Here is a 21,261-nt window from a genome sequence, read left to right as displayed (position 1 = left end):
CTAACCCCTATGGGTTAGATATCTAGCAGCTACATTGGTCATCCACGTCATCTACGGCAACCTCCTAAGTCATATGGGGTAGATATCTAGCAGCTAGATTGGTCATCCACGTCATCTGGGACCACTATAGAACGTTGTTTGGTTCAGCGTTTTAAATCTCAGCCGTTAGATCATAAAATTTATCTCCCAGCGCTGAACCATTCAGTGTTTCAATCTCGCTGCTAGTTGGACTGCGAGCACTTGTTAGGAGAGAGAACTATCCAATGTTAGTGTTAACTTTTTTCCCATACTTTTTTCATGATTTGCAACACTTTTTGGCAAATCTAGCAGTTCAATCTAGCCCATAGGAATTAGCCTTAATTAATTAAAATAAATGGATATCTATTTATAAACCGGGATTTATAAACAAAGAATAAAAAATTGTAAAAGACCAACATAACCAAAACATGAGTGAAATCGTGTTCGTATACTAAATAATAAACCATGACGATGATGATTTAGTTTGGTTTTTGTTCTGCATATACTACAACAGTTTGGTACCGAAATCCACCCAGAAAAAAATCTGAGTCCAACACAGTGGGAAGGAAAAAATTATAACGATTTGTTTTATAAACATTGGGAAGGCGGGAGTCTGATACTGTAGACCTTTTCCCGGTCCTTCTTCTATCTGTTGCAGGCTTTGGTGGCCCGGAATTGATTTGGCTTCGCCAAACTCATCCCTAGAAGCCCAGCTTGCAAGGTGTCCCCTTGGCAAGGGATCTCTCACTCACCTCGCTCTTGTGGCATGCTATGTTTCCCATTGATTAACACTAATAGCGTGTTTGTTGAACGAGATTGGAATCGTCTCCCCAGGTATTTGATTCCTTACCTATGTTTGGTGTGCCGATAAATGAGGGGATTAACCTCTCTATTCACCTCTCTATTTGGCTCCCTCTTTTCCACCTCCTTATTCACCTCCCTACAATCTAAACCCCGCATCTATGGAATGGTGAACCCTACCAGTATCTGAGTGTGAATTTAAATCTGGATGTATGGTTGAGATTGGAGGGAAGTGAATAGGGAGGTGGAAAAAAGGGAATCCAATAGCATTTCCGGTTTGTTATTCCCTTCTACCTAAAATCACCTTTCTTTTTCTAATATTTTACTTCTTTATCCTTATTTCATGCTATTAATTCATTCAGTATTCAATTTAATTTATTTTATAACTTCACATGATTAGATCTTACGTATTTGATAAGTTTTGTATCTTTTTATTTCTGTTTATGGCATTTAAACGAGTTTTAATGGTTACAAACTTGATCTCTAATAAATATAATCATTTAAACTTTTATTCAAAATTTGATGATCTTTATTGTTGTCATTTACATGGATGGTAGCGTTAGCTTGCCCCCTTGTCTCACAACCTCAGCCCCCATCCGGTTCGGCATCCTCGTTGATTAGGTTATGCACGAGGCCCGCTGGTATGCTAGCACAACAACCTGTTCAATTAATGTAGTAGTATGTTGTTGGAGCTTAGCTTGTTAGGCTTCCAACTAAGTTAATGAAATATTCTATCAAATAAAACCAAAAATTTATATTTTACTTAATTTGAATCACATAAGAAATTGTGACTTGACATAATCGTTAAGCTTAATAAGGATATATTTAGAAAGTGATAGTTGTACGGTTATTTTGGTTGCATGATTCCCATTTGACCCAAACACCATGAAAGGAATCATGGATACCTCGGATTAGCATTTGGAAATCTTATTCCTTTCCTGTCAACCAAACACGCCGTAATAGGTGAGTTGCATGCGTCAGTGAATGTTGCGAATCAGTCTGATTAAATACCTACCATAAGTTGACCACCAGGACTCTGTGGCCCAATGGATAAGGCGCTGGTCTACGAAACCCGAGACTCTGGGTTCGATCCCCAGCAGAGTCGTTTGTTAACTGAATTGATAAAGAAACAAATGATGACACAAGAAGAAGATATAGAGTAGAGACAGATTTTCTGACAAATGATTCACTATATTCAAAAAAATTATAGACTGAAAATTTCTGATGTAAAAAAAAACTTTAATTTAATTTTATCACCCTTTTCCTTTTTTTACTTAGTGGAATAGATGAATGGTATAATGACCTTTTTTTCTTCTTTAGTTGCTGTGTGTATTTGAAACTTTGAACAAAGAACTTCTATACTTACATGTAACAAATGGAATCAACATAACCCCTTGGTGTTGAGAAAAATCTGATGAACTCAATAATTCCCCTCTCAGCTTCTCTGTCGGATAGATTCATCTTTGTATAACAATGCATGCACCTCTGAATCTTTTACTACTGAAACTATGACGCTCTTCACTCTTAAAGCTTCACAATTGAGCACAGATCAGGCCAGATACTTGTCTGTGACAAACCTGTCCACGAGAAAAGAAGCGTTGAACGAGGGGTTCCAAACTTGCATATTACAATCCTCACTTCTCAGTCACCATGTATTATCTCTCTATACACAAACTTCTTTTAGCAATCTGCCGACAATCCGAAGTCCAAATTGCGACTGCACTTGAGGCTACCATACATGAACGTATGCTAGTCACTTAAATCCTAACAGGCAACCCAAAGTTTTGGAATGTTCTTATTTCTCCTCTGAGGCCTGCAGTTACAATAACCATACCCCAAGCTGACCTACCTTGCTTTAAAATAGTGGAGAAATCTGTACTCACGTTAGGGCTTCTTTTCTTAGCAGCAGATACCAATTTTTCCTCTGGCCATGTTGCTGAGAACTTGTCAAAGAAGTAACTATTGCTTACACTGGCGATCGTACCATGACGGGGGCTGTTGGTGCGTCCGTAAAGTGATGGTGAGCTTTCCTTTTTATTGTTAGCCTCATGTACCAAAGCAGGTGTAGAGTGGTTGTTTACAGAGGACTCGCTGCTCAGTAAACTGGGGGACCCACTATTCTCATCTTCGGGGCTGTTTGTGCCAACTAGACCAGTCCAGGGAATGGCTACTGATACATCTTGACAATGAAAATGTTCGTAAGACTGGGTAACAGTTACACCCTTAGTTCTGCTTGGCCGAGATTCACCTTCATGTTTCCACACATATACATTTGAGTTCTCGCTAGCACTGACCACATACTTCCCATTAGCTGTCACAGATGCTGATATTTGACTACTAGAGTTGCGGAAACCTAAAAGGGAAAGTAGACAAATCAAGAGAGAAACATTTCAGCTCCATAATGGCATGTGTTCTGCATAGCGAGGAGAATGCAACATTTGAAGACATCTCGGCCTCAATCAGGATATTGGTAATATGGTTTTCAGTTTTCCAACAGTTCAGCGTGGAAGTTATACCTTTGAATTTGTGAACAACATCAACACCATCAATGACCCGGATACGTGAATCTGCAGATGTAACAAGCACTTCTGTGGAGCTCCCTGGGGCAAACTGCTAACAAACATAAATCAGCCAAATCCATGCAAAGGTGGAAACTTAGACTAACTACATATTTTATCCGAAAACAAAAAATACAAGAATTCAACAGGGGAAACAAACTCATTTCAGTAGACAAGATGAGTTTTACTTGAGTATGTAAAGGTTGTTTCCAGTTCGATGTAATGGCACAAGAAAACAAATGCAATCACCTGAAAGCCAGTGATCTTCCTGTGATGAGATTTCTTTTTCTTATTTTGCAGATTGATTTGACTCTTCGGGTGTAGCTTATTTTCTGAAAGACACGAGATGCCAAAATGGATTTCTCATCAATCAAATTAAGTAAATTCGTATATATGAAACTCGACATAGTCACCTATAATCAAGTAAACAAAAACTGGGTCGTACCGGATGTATCATACAAACGACAGTTCCCCTTGTATGAACCTACTAACGCACCCTTCAAAAACAAGAACAGAAACAGTTGAGCCATATAACCAAATGCAACATTTCCTGAATAACCCAAAGCCAAACATAATCAAACCTGGCCATCAGGTGTGTAGCAAGCTGCAGTCACCATCTCATTTAGATCATTCCAGTCCACAACTTGGTGATCTGGAATACTCCATATGCGGACCTTAGCATCTAGTGATCCACTAATGAAATATCTATCATCGACAGGATTGAACTGGATGCAAGTGACTGAGCCAAGGAACACAAAATATGGCAGTGTACGTTTATGAATGAGATGAAAAAAGATAACCAAGCTTTATAAGCACGCAATACTTCGAAAGCAATCTGAAATATTATGCCTTACCATAATCACTGTGCGAGAAAATTTTTAAGCAAGAATTGCTAGCCATGTGCCACAACCTAACTGTTTTGTCCATTGAGGAAGAAAGTAAAAGCTGAAAATGGAAGAGCTTCAGATCATCAGAGAGATGTAAATTTAATAAGACAAAAACCGACAGAAAATCAAGAGATCTTAAATGACAAGACCTTGATGTTGCATAAATATATTTTCAATACTACACTGATAAATGAAGATCTGGAGAAAATGTTAATCAAGCAAAGCTAGAAACATAATGCCAGAGCTCACACAACATAGCCAGAAAAATAAGAATTGAAACTAAGGAATGAATCAGTTGAACATGCGGGAGTTGCCACCGCATCTTCACTAGCTAATCCACTCTGTTGAGCAAGAATACTTTAACAGCATCATATCTTCTGCTCTCATGGTTTACAACCCGTCTTAAACAATAACCCACTCTCATGTCACAATAAATCCAATTATTATACACATGAGAAAACATGCTTTTGTGTTTGTCGTCGAAAGTGTCAAAGCAGACTTCAGTTACTCCAAGAGTTCTTAAATTGGGTTTTTTGTGAACTAGTAAAAAGAAAAAGCTGCAATTTCTTGCACTATACCTACTTAAAAATTAGAAGTATGATACATTCAGCATTTTGGTGTCAGATCAGTGATGAATGACTGGCATCAACAACTGAAGGTGTTCACTGCAACAAAAGGTAATCTCTAACAAAATAACTACAAAGAAAATAAATTCCATTTATGACTCTATTTCGTCTTAGAGAAAAACAAAGTTATTGAGGACAAAAAAGTGCATCTGTCCCTGCAACACTGAGTGCCTCTTGCATCAAATCTCATGTAGGAGGTAGTAATACGACTCCCCACCCATGTCCACATTGGATTGGGTAACTCGTACATCTCCGGTGTTTCTGTGGATTCTGTACCTTTAAAGCTGGGCATATTTCAATACGATTCTGTTTGAGCACATTACATGTAGTATCGCAGGAGAGTTCCTGTTCTTCTGTTTTTCATTCCCGATCCGATTTCACCTTTTACCCTCAGAAATTGACCATACATTGGATGGACAAACCAACATGTCAAATCACCAGTGCCATCTACCATTCAGTTACTATGTTACAAAATCTTTCTACCATCAGCTGCAGCCGTGCAAGAACATCACAAGTCTGATGAGGTCAGGGCCTTGAGGCCGCATGCTACATAGAATTCTAAATCACCTCAACTCACGTCAACTGCACTTAATAATGTTTCAACGTTTAAATTTGAGAAAACTCACTTGGAACTGGAAGATTGTAACTAGACTGCACATCACCTAGCTAGACCTAATTTACACGACAAGACTTCGACCCATACCAAAATTTAAAATCATGCTCAACACATAAGAACATGAAAAGATATTCATAAGAAACAAAGGCCTTTCGAGAGTATAAGAAAAACTAAATTGCTCTAAACCAATTAGAGATTCGTAATATGATTAAAGATGTCAACTGTTAGCAACAACAGTTGTGCTCAATCAATAGTCAAACATCACCCTCACGAATAATAAGCCACACAGAAATGCTATCACATGAAGCAGGCAACAAAATTCAGACTAATCATGTAATTCATCTCAGCTGGGATAGAATGTATTTGGGGCGTAGTGATAAGACATACGATCATGTGTCGGTGCTAAAAAAGAAAGAAATTAGAAAAATGTAACTGTAACGGCATGGCAAACAAAAATTGCTAACCTGAGATTTGGACCATGATAGGTCAAGTACATCATCAAGATGACCACGGAAAGAGCAGATGGGCTTTTCTGAAAGCGCAAATACACTCTCTGGAACCTTTACTTGGTCCAAGCTAATAGATTTTCGACTAATAGACTTCCTACCTCTTCTTTTCTTCTCAGAATTGTTTTCCATATTAGACAACAACAGTGCAGGTTCAGGAGAACCACTGGGTAAACAGTTGTATGGAATCCCATCTTCCAACTTCTCATAAAAATCATCTTTCCTTTCTGACTCAACCACCTGCCATACATGAATTACACAATCCTCACCCGCACTCGCAAGATACCGACCATCCAAGCTAAATTTGATACTCCATACAGATCCACCATGAGCTTGTATCTCTTGACTTTTGAACAGCGCCGTTAGATATTTAAATGATTTACCATACTGACGAACACGAACTCTCTCAGGTCCATGAAAGGATCCATCTTGACTTTCATCCGTTGCAGAGCTTGACCTCCTCCCACCCTTCTCCGACGAAGTATCCCTTTCATCACTGCTCTTCTTCTCCCGCTGACCAGTCACTACACTAGCAACATTCTTTTTTATACTTTTAAACCAACTTCCTTTTTTCTTTGTTTTCAATCCAGGATTACCATCTCCATCTTTATCCATATCCAAATCATCCTTGCCATCATCAAATTCTTCAACATTTTGTCTTCTCATCAATTCTTGAACAATCGGAGAGTGCCCAACAAACCTTTCAAACTCCTCCAACGTAAGTTGTCTATCAGTTCCAACTTCCCTAACTTTGTCACACAATCCATCTTCTCTAACCTCATTCACAACAAACTCCGTACCCGTATCCAAATTCTTAATCATACAAGAAGGGTCAAGTTCCTCTACTTCCTGGTCCTTAACATTTCCATTCGTATTCAATTTCTCATCTAATTGCTCCCCACCACGGGCAACGTCATCCAAATTTGAATTCCTAGACAATTTACCACTAGGAGGCTTACTAAGAGAAGAAACAGCATTAGCAGTGGGTGATCCACCACCAATGCTTTCATTGCTTCTTCTTCGTGATTTGGATAGTAATAGTTTTTTATTATCTACAACCGAATTACCATTGTCATTAGACTGAGATTGAATGGAATTAGAAGAAGCAGAAGGAATAGAAGAATTACTGCAGTGATCACAATGCGATGAGTCCCTACAATCCGCACCGTCTGATTTAGATCGAGCTACTGCACAATTAGACGTTGATGTTGATGAGTTGACTCGTCCTTGTTGTAATTGATCGGATGAAATAGATCTTCCGTAATCAATGTCTGGAGAAGAACCAGAAGCAAGACCCATATCATGTAGTAATTTTTGGCGTCGTTCTTCGATAGAAGTAGGTTGTGAAATCCAAACATCGTAATGTGAAATTGGAAATCTTGGACTAATAGGTTGATTTTTATTGTTAGTAACATTTTCTTCGTCTTCAGAAACAACAACCGAGGAAGAAGCGGAAGAAGTACAAGTTGATGAAGATGAAACTATTCTATCTAATGATTCGTAAAAACACTCTTCTTCTGATTCCTCTTCTTCTTCTTGTTCTTCCTCCTCCTCTTGTCCTCCTTTTTGTCTACTCATACTTCTTTACACATAATCAATAAAACAGAAAAAAAAATCAACTCTATCTCTCTGTAACGAGAGATTAAGACAGACAGAGATATGATAATCGAGAATGGCGAATGAAAAAAAAAAGAAGAAGAAGATTTTATCAGATCGGACAATGAAGTGGAAATTGTTAGTTTTATGTGATCCGATGATGTTCGAGGATTTTTTCTTAGAGAGAGAAAGACAAGAACGAAACCCTATGTAGGAGAGGAGAGGAGAGGAGAGGAGAAGAGAAGAGAAGAGAAGAGAAGAAGAAGAAAGTGTGTAGTTGAAGGTTTTGATGTTTGTTTTTGGTTGTTGTTAAAATTGATTTTGTTTTTTGGGTTTTCGTTTTTTTCTGTTTAGTACAACACAGTAATGTACTATAGATCTACTTATTATTTATTTATTTTTACTTGTGTTTTAATTAAACGGAAAAACAAACACTTCCTTAGTAACTACTCTTTCCTGTTCTTCCGTGTGTATGTTTTTTCTCAGTAATCTTTCTTTTTCTCTCTCTAGAATTAGTTCTGCAACACACAACGATTTTCATTCTGTAATAAGCAATTATTTGTGGGGACTAATTCAATTATTAATTAAACTCTGTATGAAATATTCTTTGCTTTATTTCTTTATTCTTGTTGTAAAATTACTAAAATGAAAAGAAACAAAGAAACCTAATGTTTATGAAGAAGCTAATCTTCTTCTTCCTATTGCTTTCTCATCTTGTCTTTGAAACGTTCACCAAAGAAAACCCCAAATCTTTATTAATGTATTATTACAGCTCTTTTAAGAGCTACAGATCTTTTAATATTTTGTTTTTAATTCAATGCAATAATACGTTTTTGTTTGTTTTGTTTTACTTTTTCTTGCTTAATCAACAAATGCTGCAATAGGCCATTGAAAGTTGCAAATGGCTGTTTCAACATAAAATTTTAGGGCTACTTACAAAATAATCCTATTTTTTTTAATAATTGGTTTGCAAATTGATTGTATTTTAGGGCTTCCCATCAGATTTAACACTTTTGAATAAAATGGTGTTAACTTTTCTCAAACACCCACTTCTAAAATATCCTCTTATTTAACTAATTGGTTGAAGTGGTGGTGGAAGCTTAAGAATCTTCCCTAAACGCTATAAGGGAAGCGGTGAATCTTTTGGATGAATGCGGTGTAACGATCCTGAATGTAGTGTGATGATCCTGAATGCCGTATAACAATTCTAAATGCGGTTTAACGATATGTAAGCAGCGACAACACCACCTACAAATAGCACCACTGTCAAAACAACTATAATCAAGGTAAATTTTAAAATTAGTATGAAGGGATAAATAGGAAGGTTACATATGTAATTTCATTAACATATTTAACTGTGAGTCATCACTTAACTCACTTCCTAACGAAATAATGCTCGATCCGAAATCTAATTAAGCTTATGTTATTCTCAATTAAATATGCCCCACCGAAATATCAAATTCCATAAGATTGAAACTAGTTTTAATTTAACGCTGGTATCCCTTTTGAGATTTAGTAACCCCTACAGATGTTATGCCTATGACTGACTTCGTTGTTAACTCGTATCTAAGGCTACTCATGGTACGTTTGACTTCGATTTTTAACTGAATCAGAACTGACACCGATTAGCCAGGTTAATTCAAAACCTGTAGAACTGTTAGCCCGTTCTGCAAAACTAGTCAAATTTCAAGCTGACTTTTAACTAGCTAAACACCATATTTGTTTAAATTAAAATTTATAGATCAACATCAAAGACAAAGTTCACTTTTGCTACAACCAAACCAACGGCAAACTGATCATTATTCCGGTTCATTCTCATTTCCAAAATATTACTTTTTTTTATGAAATTGTAATGTATGTTACCGTCGTGTTCCATCATTACTAATAAAGGGTGTCAGATTATTTGACAGGGTATTAAAACTTATATGAGATGGGACTTTCTAATTTGTCTTATATGAATTCTGGTATCCACCTCCTCAATAAATTGGTGTCGCCCGTGGAATTTTGCTTAGTTTTGTTTGGAAACAGAAAATATCATTTTACTTAAAAACATGTTGGAAGAAACGTCAGTAGAGGCCTTGAGAAATGAACGAAATGTCCAAGTTGATTAGTTTTCTTCTAAACAAGGGGGGTTACATGCAACATATCAAATAAAATCCATAATGCTCACAAATTACATTATAATAATCCAAAACTATGTATATGATTTTATTGAAAATTTAAAATGCAGGTTAAATTTCTATTGGATGTTTTTACAGGATGTGATATACTAAGACGTTACAACTCCTCATCGTACCGGATGGCCGTGGGTTGAAGAACTTCAAAACATATTTTAAAAGAGAACCAAAAAAACAAGAAAAAAAATAAAAATAAAATGGAACCCCACGTTAACACTTAACAGCTCAAGCTCTAAAATGCAAAAGTTGTTTGATAGACTTTATTGATACCAGCCATGTCTGGTTTTCTTCCTAGAAATCACTACCATTTGCAGAATTGAATGGTGTTTTAATAAATGAGAGCACCGATTAAATCCATCATGAAAGAGGCTGATTATGGAGATTGGATAAAAAAAAAGTAATTCAACGAGGAAATCATAAAAAATGTATGACAAACAGTAGAACTTCGGGATCTCATAACCCAGACATAAATTTTTTATGGGGTTTTAATTCTTGTTCAATTATCTCAACTTTTTGGTTTAAATTATTTGATTTTTTTGATTGTTTTTTTCTGGTGTGTTTGTGTAGATTTTGAAGTGATTTTGGTTGGGTGTTTAGATACGTATCCCTATCCTCTATACCTAGTGTATTAGACAACATGAACTTCACACCAAATGACAATAATTTTGTCATGACGAATAAAAAATACATGAAAAAGCTAGTTTTTGAAGTGTCTTTGGTTGGGGGAGACGTATCTAATACTTCTTCTACTGCAACTACAACTACAGCCAGAACACCCCTTTCCCATGAAAGAGTTTCAATTCCCCACTTCATAGGAACCATAAACCCATGTAAGCGTATGGTCCCTACCTAAATACTCTATTATTTCTATTTTAAGCTTTAGAATTTTCTAAAAATGGCGAACGTAATTGTTCATATTAACTCATCTAGGCCAATAAAGATGCAAGAAGTACGCGTAGAAAAAAACAAGCTGATAAAAAGGCTCTCCCCTCTCTCCTCACCACCCTTCATATGAAATTTCCTCCCTCTTCTCTCTAACGGCTAGTTCTGGCCAGTTTTTATCTGTCTTTTTCTCTCAACTTCTCTTGCAACGACTAGTTCTCACCGCCGGCAACCTGATAACCACCGGTGTATTCATCTCTAAACTGTTTAATGGTCTCTATTTTTGATTTCAATACCCAATCATGAACACTACTCACAGAAATCACGACTGCACCTGCAATTACATTACTCAAATCACAGGAATCACTGAAAACACACAAATTTCAAGACTTTCTCATCTCACTCAAATCACAAAATTCACCCATGTAACACAAATCACATTCTTAGGAAGTAATACTCAAATCCATAACATCTTACCTGGATTATCATGTTCTCCGAATGGAAACATCACCACAATCTTCCGTTCAATTAAAAAATTCCCCTCCTCTGAGATTCTCTTTCCATCTGAGTTCTGTTCTCATTCTAAACTTTCTCCCTGTAATGTTGTTGATTTGAATAAGTTCTTCTACATTCTAAGCTACCACAAAATACCAAATAAAAACCTCAAACTAAGCATCTTAAGTAAAAGTGCAAACTCAATTCTAGACTATTTCTCTCAATTTCAACTGATAAGGTACCCAACTTTCTTTGTTGCTTGAGCATCTGCTGGAAACCTGCTAGCTTGAATTCTGGTATGTTTCTTGCCTCTAATTTAGCTGCTTTGCCTGAAGGTAAGACTTTAACCCTAATCTCCTTTAGGCCTATAAGCATGTATCTCTTCTACCCTAGTCATCTGATTTCCATTTCGCTCATTTTCTTGTACTTACTTTCCTCAAGGTTTGCTAGTCCTGCTATTACTTCTAGCCATGATTATAATTTGAACCTTGTTATCTACCAGGCTTTGTCATTATGGAGAAACTACTCAGACTGTTACAATTCTACTCATATAGATTATTTGCGCTGCACTTTGATCTCAAGCATTAAAAGTATTAACATGCATTTTGAATTAACCACAATTACACATATTCAAAGAACCATTCTTTCTTTGGTTCCCACTCTTGAAGCTTGGTCTCAAACAAAAAATGAAAATTATTGTCTATTTGTTACTACTAATTACACTATGTGCAGCACTTTGGAAACTACCTGCTAGATTCCTCCTCCAGTTGCACTAGCAGCATCCCTTATAGATCGAGCTATTACATTTTTGTACACCTGTGCTACAACCATTGCATCAGCTCCTGGTAGCAATGTATCTTCAGCTGGCATTTCAGAGAGTTGAGGTTCTTCTCCTCGCATTGCACTGGCTTTTGCAGACCTGTATATCTGCCATACAACCCTAGAATCAACACCAGGGATCAAAGGCTCGTCTCTAGGAACTTCAAGTGGATATGTAACTTCGCCAATTCCAGTCTGGGAGATTTCGACCACATCCTGAGCCATCTGCCTAAGAGTGGGTGCAAGCATAAACAAATTGGGGGAAAATATCTTTCCAGGAGTAGGAGGACGAGTAGCATTAACTCGAATTTGCTCCTTGGTTTTGTCAGGGAGTGGGGCTGCAAAGAATCCCTGCTGAGTTCCACCACATACGATTCTCTCATCATCCACCAGTACAATCCCCTCCCTTACCACTCGTCGGCCCTGTGTGGGATGAACAGCAAACAGAACCCACCCATCCTTTACACCACAAGCTCCCCATTCTCAATTCTGCCTTGATCAAGCCTCTGTGGTGGTCTCCCAACTCTGGTGGATGCATGCACAACCATTCCCTCAGCACATCCTCTTCCACCTCCAGTGATTGCTCTTTCAACCCCAAAACCTGCTCTTTCATGCATTGCACCAGAAAGAGAGTGCAATTGATTCTCATTATACCCAGAAAAACCTTCACATACAATTGCAGTAGCAACCTACAAATTTCAATTGTCAAATCTTCAAGCATCCCCAAATTGATCACATACTTTAAATATCAAACCATACTCAACACCAATTTGAAGTACAGAAAAACTAACCTGTTCCACGGATTCTCCGACTCGGGCTTTCTTCTGTGGTTCACCTTGTACACGCTCTTGAGAATTCTGACCTTTTTCCATAACTTTAACTCTCAAATAAAACTCTCTTACGGAAATCTCTTTAGACAGGGGAAATTTTCAGTAACAACTGTATCTTCTCCAAGGAGAATGACTGAGAAACTGAAAAGTTTTACTCTCTCAGCGGTTTTATTCGGGCAAAGAAGAGTAACAGTTGCACAATCTCAACCGTCAAAATCTTATGGGGGCAACCAGACTCACAACATTAAAGATTGGTCTTGCAACTTGATGTGTATATTCAAGCCTACTGGCATCATTATTTGGCCTAGTACAAGCAATGAGACACCATTGGCTCATGAGAAGCGGAAATCAACACTTGGCAAGAAGATCCTTCTCCACGCTGCATCGGGTCAACCCACGAGTGAACGAATAAGGAGCATACCCACCAAAACCGACTCGGATACACCTCTCAGTCTGTCAGGCCTGACTCATTTTCTCAATATGACTCAGATAACTTCTACCACTCAGATGCAAACACGGTCAGACCCCAAAAGGCCAATTAAGGTCTGGTGGATTTCAATCTTTCTCCTTATAGGATCCCATAAAATACAAAGGGCCTACCGGGGAGCTGAAACCATATCAACAGCCCAAGGTAAGGTCTTTCTGGTTTGGATTGCTATGATAAGGTCTTGGATAACTGTACCTCTAAAACTGCTGGCAAGAGTCAACAACTCTTTCTCTATCCGCCACAACTGCAAGTACAAGGACCACTTCAAAATCAACATATTCCTAGATGACAAAAACCAGAATCAACCCGTGCCAAAACTTCAAATTAAAGTTAGACACATCACTTTCAGCTTCTCTGAAGATTATGCACATAACATCTACCACCCCCAATGGGAAGGACAAGGTAAAACTCTCAACACTTTAGATAGAAATATAAAATTTTCTGTGTGCAGGTTCTTGAGCCAGATCTCATTAGTCATCTACATCAACAACAACTATCACAAGTATAAAAACAATAAGATGCTCTCATCCTTTGATCAACACCTACCAAAACCATATTGGCCTAGCTTGAAGACAACCCACAACTACTTACAAAAATCCTGCATTACTGACACGGTCAAGAATTTTTTTCAAATTAAAGTTTGGTTTGATTCCCCTCAACATCATTACTGGTCTTATCCCACCACAATACACACTGGTCAATACACTTACTGGTTGCTTTCTGTCTACTACCCCCTTTTCCACCCAAAAATGGCTTCTTCATCAAAATCTCCCAACCCATCCATTGAAAACCTTGTTGCTCAGATGAACAAAACCCTCAAAATGCCTGAAGCAGACTTATATCCCAAGGTTTTCTTAAACCCTGAAAACATCAGAACCAAGCAAGCCTTAGACTGGAAATGGTGTTTTATTGGAAAACTCTGCAGCAACATATGTTTTGAAACATCAAGAGACATCAATTTCATCAACAATAACTGGGAATTCAATGGCAGAGTTGAATTGGATATATGGAACAGGAGAAGGAACTACTTTATTCTCAGACTCACCCATGAAGAAGATTATTCTACTCTCAGGAATGGAGGAACTAGAGGAGTATTTGATAAACTCATGGTACTAGTTGGTGTACCCTTGGGAGGTCCAGACTTAATTCATGAAGAACAATTATCTAAGGTTATGATTTGGCTTCTCATCAAAAGAATCCCAACTCATATCATACCAGATATCAACAACATTCTGCAACATGTTGGAGAATATCAAACAACCAAGAAACCTTATGGAAGGGACAGTTTTGAGAAAAACTTAGAAGTAAAGCTCACCATTGATGTTACTAATCCATTAAAGTTTGGTATTGAAGCCTTTGAAACCCCAACCATCTCTCACTGGCTTGAATTTGCTTATGCTCTCAATAGTATCAAATTCTGTAAAGTTTGTAGAATTCTAGATCACCCATACCCACCTTGCCCCATCCCACCTACACCCTCAAAATCCCACTATTTTAACTACAAAAACTTGTCAACTCCTCAACCCCTACCACTACCCCAAACTGTTTATCAAAAATCTGTCCAAGAAGGTAGAAATGTCATTCACAGAGGTTACACTGATGCTGATGCAGCCCAAGTCTTTGAAATGAAAATGATAAATGCAAGATAGAAGGAACTTGAAAAGACAATAGCAAAAATTGCTCCTTCATCCTCTCAGCATCTCACTTTTGGAGCTTCTACCAGAGTTGACCCCAACTCCCCACACCCAGATGTAATTGCTCACCAAATAAGGAACATGAAACTTGAGCTATCTAAGAAAATCTCCACCAACTACAAGAACCATCAAGCTAAGTTAAAGATCAAGGAAGCAGCTAGAACCAAACACCCTAACCCAACAAACACCAATGTCAATCAAGCTCAAGACACTACTGGTATCTTCCCAGCTATCCCCACCCAAATTTTACCAACCCTTTCTCAAATCAAAGAAAGGATGGATGCTGAATCTGAACAATTCAAAAAGAAGGCCTGTAAGGCTAGAAATACACTTCATGTCTTCGCTGACGCAAACTCACCATCTGATCCCCCCTCTTAAAGATTCTGACAAGCAAAAAACCATTCCAAAGAGGAAACAATCCACACATATTGCAGTACCCATGGAAACTAGTGAAGCTGATAACATCAAAAGATTCAAGGACTATTCTGACAACTATGCTGAACCTCTGGACTCAAGCATTCCCCAATTGACTAATGGTGCTTCTGGCTCATCAACATCAACCTCTGAGGTACATCTCTTTATTCTTTATCTTAGTCTAAATCACTTGCACCATTACCATGTGCACTTATATTGTTGCATTATTTTATGATCCTATAGCTAGAAGACCAACTTCAAAATATCCTCTTGTATCCTACTTTTGGCAATTTTTTATTTCCATAGCCTGGAACTGTCAAGGGCTAGGGAAAAGACATACCAAGAAATACCTAAATGATATGTTGACCTAATTCAACCCTGACATCTGTTTCATCTCTGAAACAAAGCAGAAACATGGAAAACTTTTAAATTCCATGCAACAGCTTAATATTCAGAATTATTGGCATGTCAATCCTGGAGGGGCTAGTGGTACTGCTGGAGGACTAGTAATGATATGGAAGAGAAATCTTGATGTTGAAATTATGGACTATTCCATTCACCATATCAATGCTACCATCAATCCTACCAGTGGCCCCTCTTGGCTTTTTACTTGTTTTTATGGCAACCCTTATGATACTCCAAGTAAACTTCACTCTTGGAAATCCTTGGAAACAACTGCTACCAATCACTCCCTCCCTTGGTTGGTCATTGGGGATTTCAATTTCATCTTGCATGATAATGAAAAATACAGTACTCAACCATTGGACAGTGTAGAAGCTAATATCTTTAGTAACAAAATTGTGGACTTGGATCTAATTGACTTAGGAAGTACAGGTTTCCCTTTCACTTGGTCCAATAAGAGAAGTGGTCCTGCTCTCACTAAGCAGAGATGGGATAGCGGTCTTGCCACTGAATCTTGGCTTCTCTTATATCCAAACTCCACTATCACTAATCTTCTAGCAATTGGATCTGATCACCACCCCATTCTTCTTAACACTAATCCTCATTGGTGTACTGGTAAAATTCCTTTCAAGTTCTTTGGTCCCTGGTTGGACCATAAGAACTGTAAGGATATTGTTCTGGAATGCTGGCAAAGAAATTTGTCTAGTTCTAGTGCTTTCCTCATTGCTAGAAAGCTCAAAGACATTAAGATGAAACTTAAAGTTTGGAACAAAGAAGTGTATGGCAACATAAAGTCAAATATTGAAGAAACTAAGCAACATCTACATTGGCTACAAGAAAACTACTTCAAGCACAACAGAGGTGAAGCTTTAAAAACTGCAAATCAAGTTCTCAGAGAATGGCAAGACATTGAAGAAAAATTCTGGAAGACAAAAAGCAGAGATCAATTCATCAAATTGGGGGATAAGAATACAAGTTATTTCCATAGAACTACAAAATGCAGATTAATAAGAAACAAGATAGATTCTATACAAGACAATACTGGAAATTGGATTGAGGATTACCAAGAAATAAAACAATGTTTCACCAACCATTTTTCTAAGATGGCTACTACTGAATCTCCTGACATGAACCCTGAAATCATTAACCTCATCCCTACAATTGTCACCAATGTTGATAACAATATTCTCAACAGAATTCCTGAAAATCATGAGGTCAAAGCTATTCTTTTTAGCATGGCCAAAGATAAAGCTCCAGGTCCAGATGGTTTCCACCAAACTTCTTCCAAGTCAACTGGGATATTGTAGGAGAAGACTTAGTTAAAATGGTACAATATTTCTTCAAGTCTGGGCATCTTCTCAAAGAAATGAATTCCACTTTTATATCCCTGATACCAAAAATTGAAAACCCAACTTGCCCCAGCCACTTCAGACCCATTGGTCTCTGCAACACCACCTACAAAATAATATCCAAACTTCTATCTCAAAGAATGAAACCTCTTCTCAACAAAATCATATCTCCCTACCAGTCTGCCTTTATACCTGGAAGACAAATTGCTGATAATATAGCTATAGCCCATGAAATTATTCACTACATGAGAACCAGAAGAGGTCTCAAAGGAAATAAAGGAACCATGGGGATCAAGATTGATATGGCTAAATCTTTTGATAGAGTGGATTGGAAATTTCTTCATACCAGTATGACTAAAATTGGCTTTGACTCTGAATGGTGTAACAAAATTATGCAGTGCATCTCCACTACTTCTTCAGCTGTCCTGATAAATGGCTCCCCTGATAAATTCTTTAATCCCTCTAGAGGTCTCAGAAAAGGGGATCCTCTATCCCCATACTTATTTCTTTTCTGCATGGAAGATTTGTCCAGAACTTTATCTCATGTTGAAGACTTGGGCATCATCTCTGGAGTAAAAATATGCAAGAATGCTCCATCTATAGACCATCTTCTTTTTGCTGATGACTGTATGGTATTCTGCAAAGCAAATTCTACTGAAGCCCAAAACCTCAAGGACATCCTCAACATCTTTGGAGATACTTCTGGTCAACTCATCAACTTCAACAAATCTGGTATCTTCTTCAGCAAGGACACTGACCCAGCTCTAATGCCTCATATCTGTAATCTGCTAGGAGTTTAAGCTCTCCCCCTAAATGACAAATATTTAGGCTCTCCTCTATTTACTCACAGAAGAAAAATCCAATTTTTCAAACTAGGAGTGGATAAGATGAAGAGAAATCTGTCAAGTTGGAAGAATTACCCTCTAAATCCAACTGGAAGAGAAGTTATAATAAAATATGTCACCTCCACAACCAGCATTTATCAAATGAACTGCTTCAGAATACCTAAGCAAACTTGTCAAAATATGAACAACTTACAAAGAGATTTCTTTTGGGGAAAAAATCTGGAACACCCCACTGGGTTCTACCCAAAAGCTTGGACATCTATATGCAAACCAAAGGATCTTGGTGGATTAGGGTTCATGAATATGGAACTCTTCAATAGTGGCATGATAACAAAAATAGGATGGGGGCTGGAACAGGATAAGGACTCTCTCTGGTATAAATTGATGGATGCTAAATACTTATTGGGGAGAAATGTTCTAAACATGAATACCAAAGCCAAAGATGGAGACTCATGGATTTGGAAAGGGGTTCTTGAAGGAATTCAGAATATACAACACTACTGTATCTGGAGAATAGGCAATGGTAACAAAATCAAAATCTGGGAGGACCTTTGGATACCTGACTCAACTGACAAGCTCACAAAGCCTGCACACTGCCCCACTGATATACAGCTGCTTGCTCATTTAATTACAGATCAAAAGGAATGGAATTTCCAATTCATTCAACAAATTTTCAGTCCTGGTACTTCTCAAGTCATTAGTGATCTTTTTATCCACTCCAGAGAAGAAGACATCATGCACTGGAAACTCAACAGCACAGGAAAATTCTCTGTTAAAGCTTTGTACAAAGCCAAAATAGAGAACCTGTATAGAAATGATCATACAACAAGAAACTGGGGAGCTATATGGAACTTGGAAGTTGCACCAACCATTAAAATCTTTCTCTGGAAATGCGCCCATGAAATCCTCCCAACTAATGCTAAAACTGCAAGCATTCTCCACTATATTGATCCCATATGCAAAATATGCAATAGTGGGGAGGAGACAATGACACATATGTTCCTCAACTGCCCTGCTGCCACTGAGGTTTGAAATCACATGTTAGGTGGAAATCATGGTCTTTTTGATCACCAAACTCTTTTCATGGATTGGTTAAATAGTTGGTTTCAAAATTCTAGCTGCAGTGACAATACCTGCACTTATGCAACCACTTGTTGGTTCATATGGAAGGCTAGATGTGATCTAGTATTCCAAAACATTACTCCAAATGCTAAGAATACAACTCTCAGTATACAACAACATCTATCTGATCATAACAGAATCCACACTTTGCCCTACCATGCTCTGAATACTCAGGGGCATACTTATGATACTGATCCCCATATAACAACAACATGAAATTATGTTGGGATCCCTCAAAAGCAGACTTTTGGTTTCTTAATCAAAATATGCACTATTCAGGATCCTAACACTTATCAGTTCTTCTCAGCACTAACTATCACTGATTTTGCAGGAAACTATGTTGATAGCAGAGGACACACAGGTCAATGGGGATCAGGAAGAGCCACAGGAGGAGCAGACTTAGCGTTTGAGTGGGCAGAGAAAAAGCAGCACATGAACATTGAAATACAAGCTGAAACCAATTAAATTTTGGAACACTTCAATGCTCTCTATCTCAAAGCTATAAAGGGAAGATTCAGCAGGAACTATCATAAGGAAAAACAAACATTGAATGAAGCAACAATCTTAAATGTAAAACTTGTATCTTTTGTTTTAATGGGTCTTAAACTTCTTCGTAGAACCCAAAATCTCCAAGCTCTAAACTTGGATATTACTTGTAAGAACCTTAGCAGTGGGTCTGATGTTTTTCAAAAAAATGACACCACTAGCATTGCTATCAATCTATTATCTTAGGCTCTGCCTAAGTTTTCTTAAAAACAAAAAAAAAAAAACTCATCTAGGCCAAGCACTACCGTGAAGGTTTTCTTGGCTATAGCTTATTTAAGGGCTAAGGGAAATGGGTCTAAAGCCAACCTCACTATGGCGTTGTGTCATCCCTTATCTATATGAGTAAAATAATACTAAATGGGTCTAAAGCCAACCTCACTTGTTTTTGTCTAAATATTACCAAACGGATACTGAGTATCCGTGTAGTAAAAAGAAAAAAAATTAAAAATTAAAAAAGAGAAAAAAGTGAAAAAGAGAAATATTAGTGTAAATTAGTGAAAACCAGAAACGGATACTCAGTATCCGTTGAGTATTACACGGAAACTCAGTTTCCACAAAGTGAAAAAGCAAACAGATGCTCAGTCTCCATGTGATTTCTCTACACTACAAAGCTCATCATATCTAATAAACTTTGTAGAGTAGCTCAGGAATATCGCTACTCTAAAGCGATATGGAAGACCATAGTAGTTGCATTTACAAGAAAGGGGTCTAAAGCCAACCTCACTATGGCATTGTGCCATCCCTTAACTATACTGAGTAAATAATACTGAATGGGTTTAAATCCAACCTCACTAGTTTTCGTCTAAATAGTACCAAATGGATACTGAGTATCCGTGTAGTGAAAATTTAAAAAGTGAAAATTAAATCTTTTTAAAAAAAAAAAGTGAAAAAGAGAAATATTAGCGTAAAATAGTGGAAACCAGAAATGGATAATGAGTATCCGATGAGTATTACACGGAAACTCAGTTTCCGCAACAAACGGATGCTCAGTCTCCATGTGATTTTTCTATGCTACAAAGCTCATCATATCTGATCAACTTTGTAGAGTAGCTCAGGGATATCGCTACTCTAAAGCCATATGGAAGACCGTAGTAGTTCCATTCGCTACAATTGAGCTATAGCGTAGCGAATTCATCAACCATAGTGATTGGCCTTATAGAACAAAATTTACAAACAATCCTCAAAATATTATGGTGCAAGTCGGCTTCTTTTGTCAAAACCAAAGTCCTAAAGGTACTTATGAGGACTGTTATCCAATATTTCATATAATTAGTAAACGAGGGTGTAAATTGTTTATAAGTCCGCTGCACTAGTCCTACAAGAGTTTTGATAAAGTTAAATGCCGTAATGGCTTTTTTTTTCTCGTGATGATTCTACTCCCTTTTTATTCCCAGGGCTCGCATACACGAAATGAATCCTCGGCAAGAAGATATATATCTCAGTCTTTAGGAAACTACCTACACTCACATAATGAATAAGGCGACCTCGCTAGCTTCAACAACGAACTCTGATTTCTTCAGGTATTACATCCATGTCGGTAGTTTTGTTTATCCTGGGTCCCACACATAGTTCTGTGTACCAGAAAAATCGC

General features: G+C 37.7%; 1 protein-coding gene and 1 non-coding gene across 3 annotated transcripts; one reads left to right on the top strand and one right to left on the bottom strand.

Moving 5' to 3' along the window:
• Positions 1 to 1,851: 1,851 nt before the first annotated feature.
• TRNAR-ACG lies at positions 1,852 to 1,924 on the top strand. The gene has a single exon. It is a non-coding gene; the product is annotated as a tRNA-Arg (tRNA).
• A 113-nt stretch (positions 1,925 to 2,037) lies between these two features.
• LOC113306296 (WD repeat-containing protein 44-like) lies at positions 2,038 to 7,946 on the bottom strand. Of its 2 annotated transcripts, XM_026555258.1 has the most exons (8): positions 7,179 to 7,946; positions 5,971 to 7,064; positions 4,232 to 4,322; positions 3,959 to 4,116; positions 3,823 to 3,874; positions 3,627 to 3,709; positions 3,336 to 3,429; positions 2,038 to 3,172 (listed from the first exon to the last, which is right to left on the bottom strand). In XM_026555258.1, the coding sequence occupies exons 1-8, from the start codon at positions 7,588 to 7,590 to the stop codon at positions 2,577 to 2,579; spliced, it is 2,580 nt and encodes an 859-aa protein (XP_026411043.1). In that variant the 5' UTR covers positions 7,591 to 7,946; the 3' UTR covers positions 2,038 to 2,576. The 2 variants fall into 2 exon arrangements, with proteins under 2 accessions (XP_026411043.1, XP_026411037.1); XM_026555252.1 differs by having other exon boundaries at positions 5,971 to 7,946.
• Between the last annotated feature and the right edge of the window lie 13,315 nt (positions 7,947 to 21,261).

Source organism: Papaver somniferum, chromosome 1 (assembly GCF_003573695.1).
Source record: "Papaver somniferum cultivar HN1 chromosome 1, ASM357369v1, whole genome shotgun sequence".
NCBI classification, from domain to species: Eukaryota; Viridiplantae; Streptophyta; class Magnoliopsida; order Ranunculales; family Papaveraceae; genus Papaver; species Papaver somniferum.
Note: the sequence above shows the minus strand (reverse complement) of the source record. Positions and strands in the feature narration are given on the sequence as shown.

Bases quoted from the DNA above. Each gene is read 5' to 3' on its own strand.
- LOC113306296 (XM_026555252.1), bottom strand. From the start codon at position 7,590: ATGAGTAGACAAAAAGGAGGACAAGAGGAGGAGGAAGAACAAGAAGAA. The intron at 4,323-5,970 runs GTTAGCAATTTT...TTCCATTTTCAG, and splicing joins TATCATGGTCCAAATCTCAG to CTTTTACTTTCTTCCTCAAT. The intron at 3,430-3,626 runs GTGATTGCATTT...GTTTGTTAGCAG, and splicing joins GGAAGATCACTGGCTTTCAG to TTTGCCCCAGGGAGCTCCAC.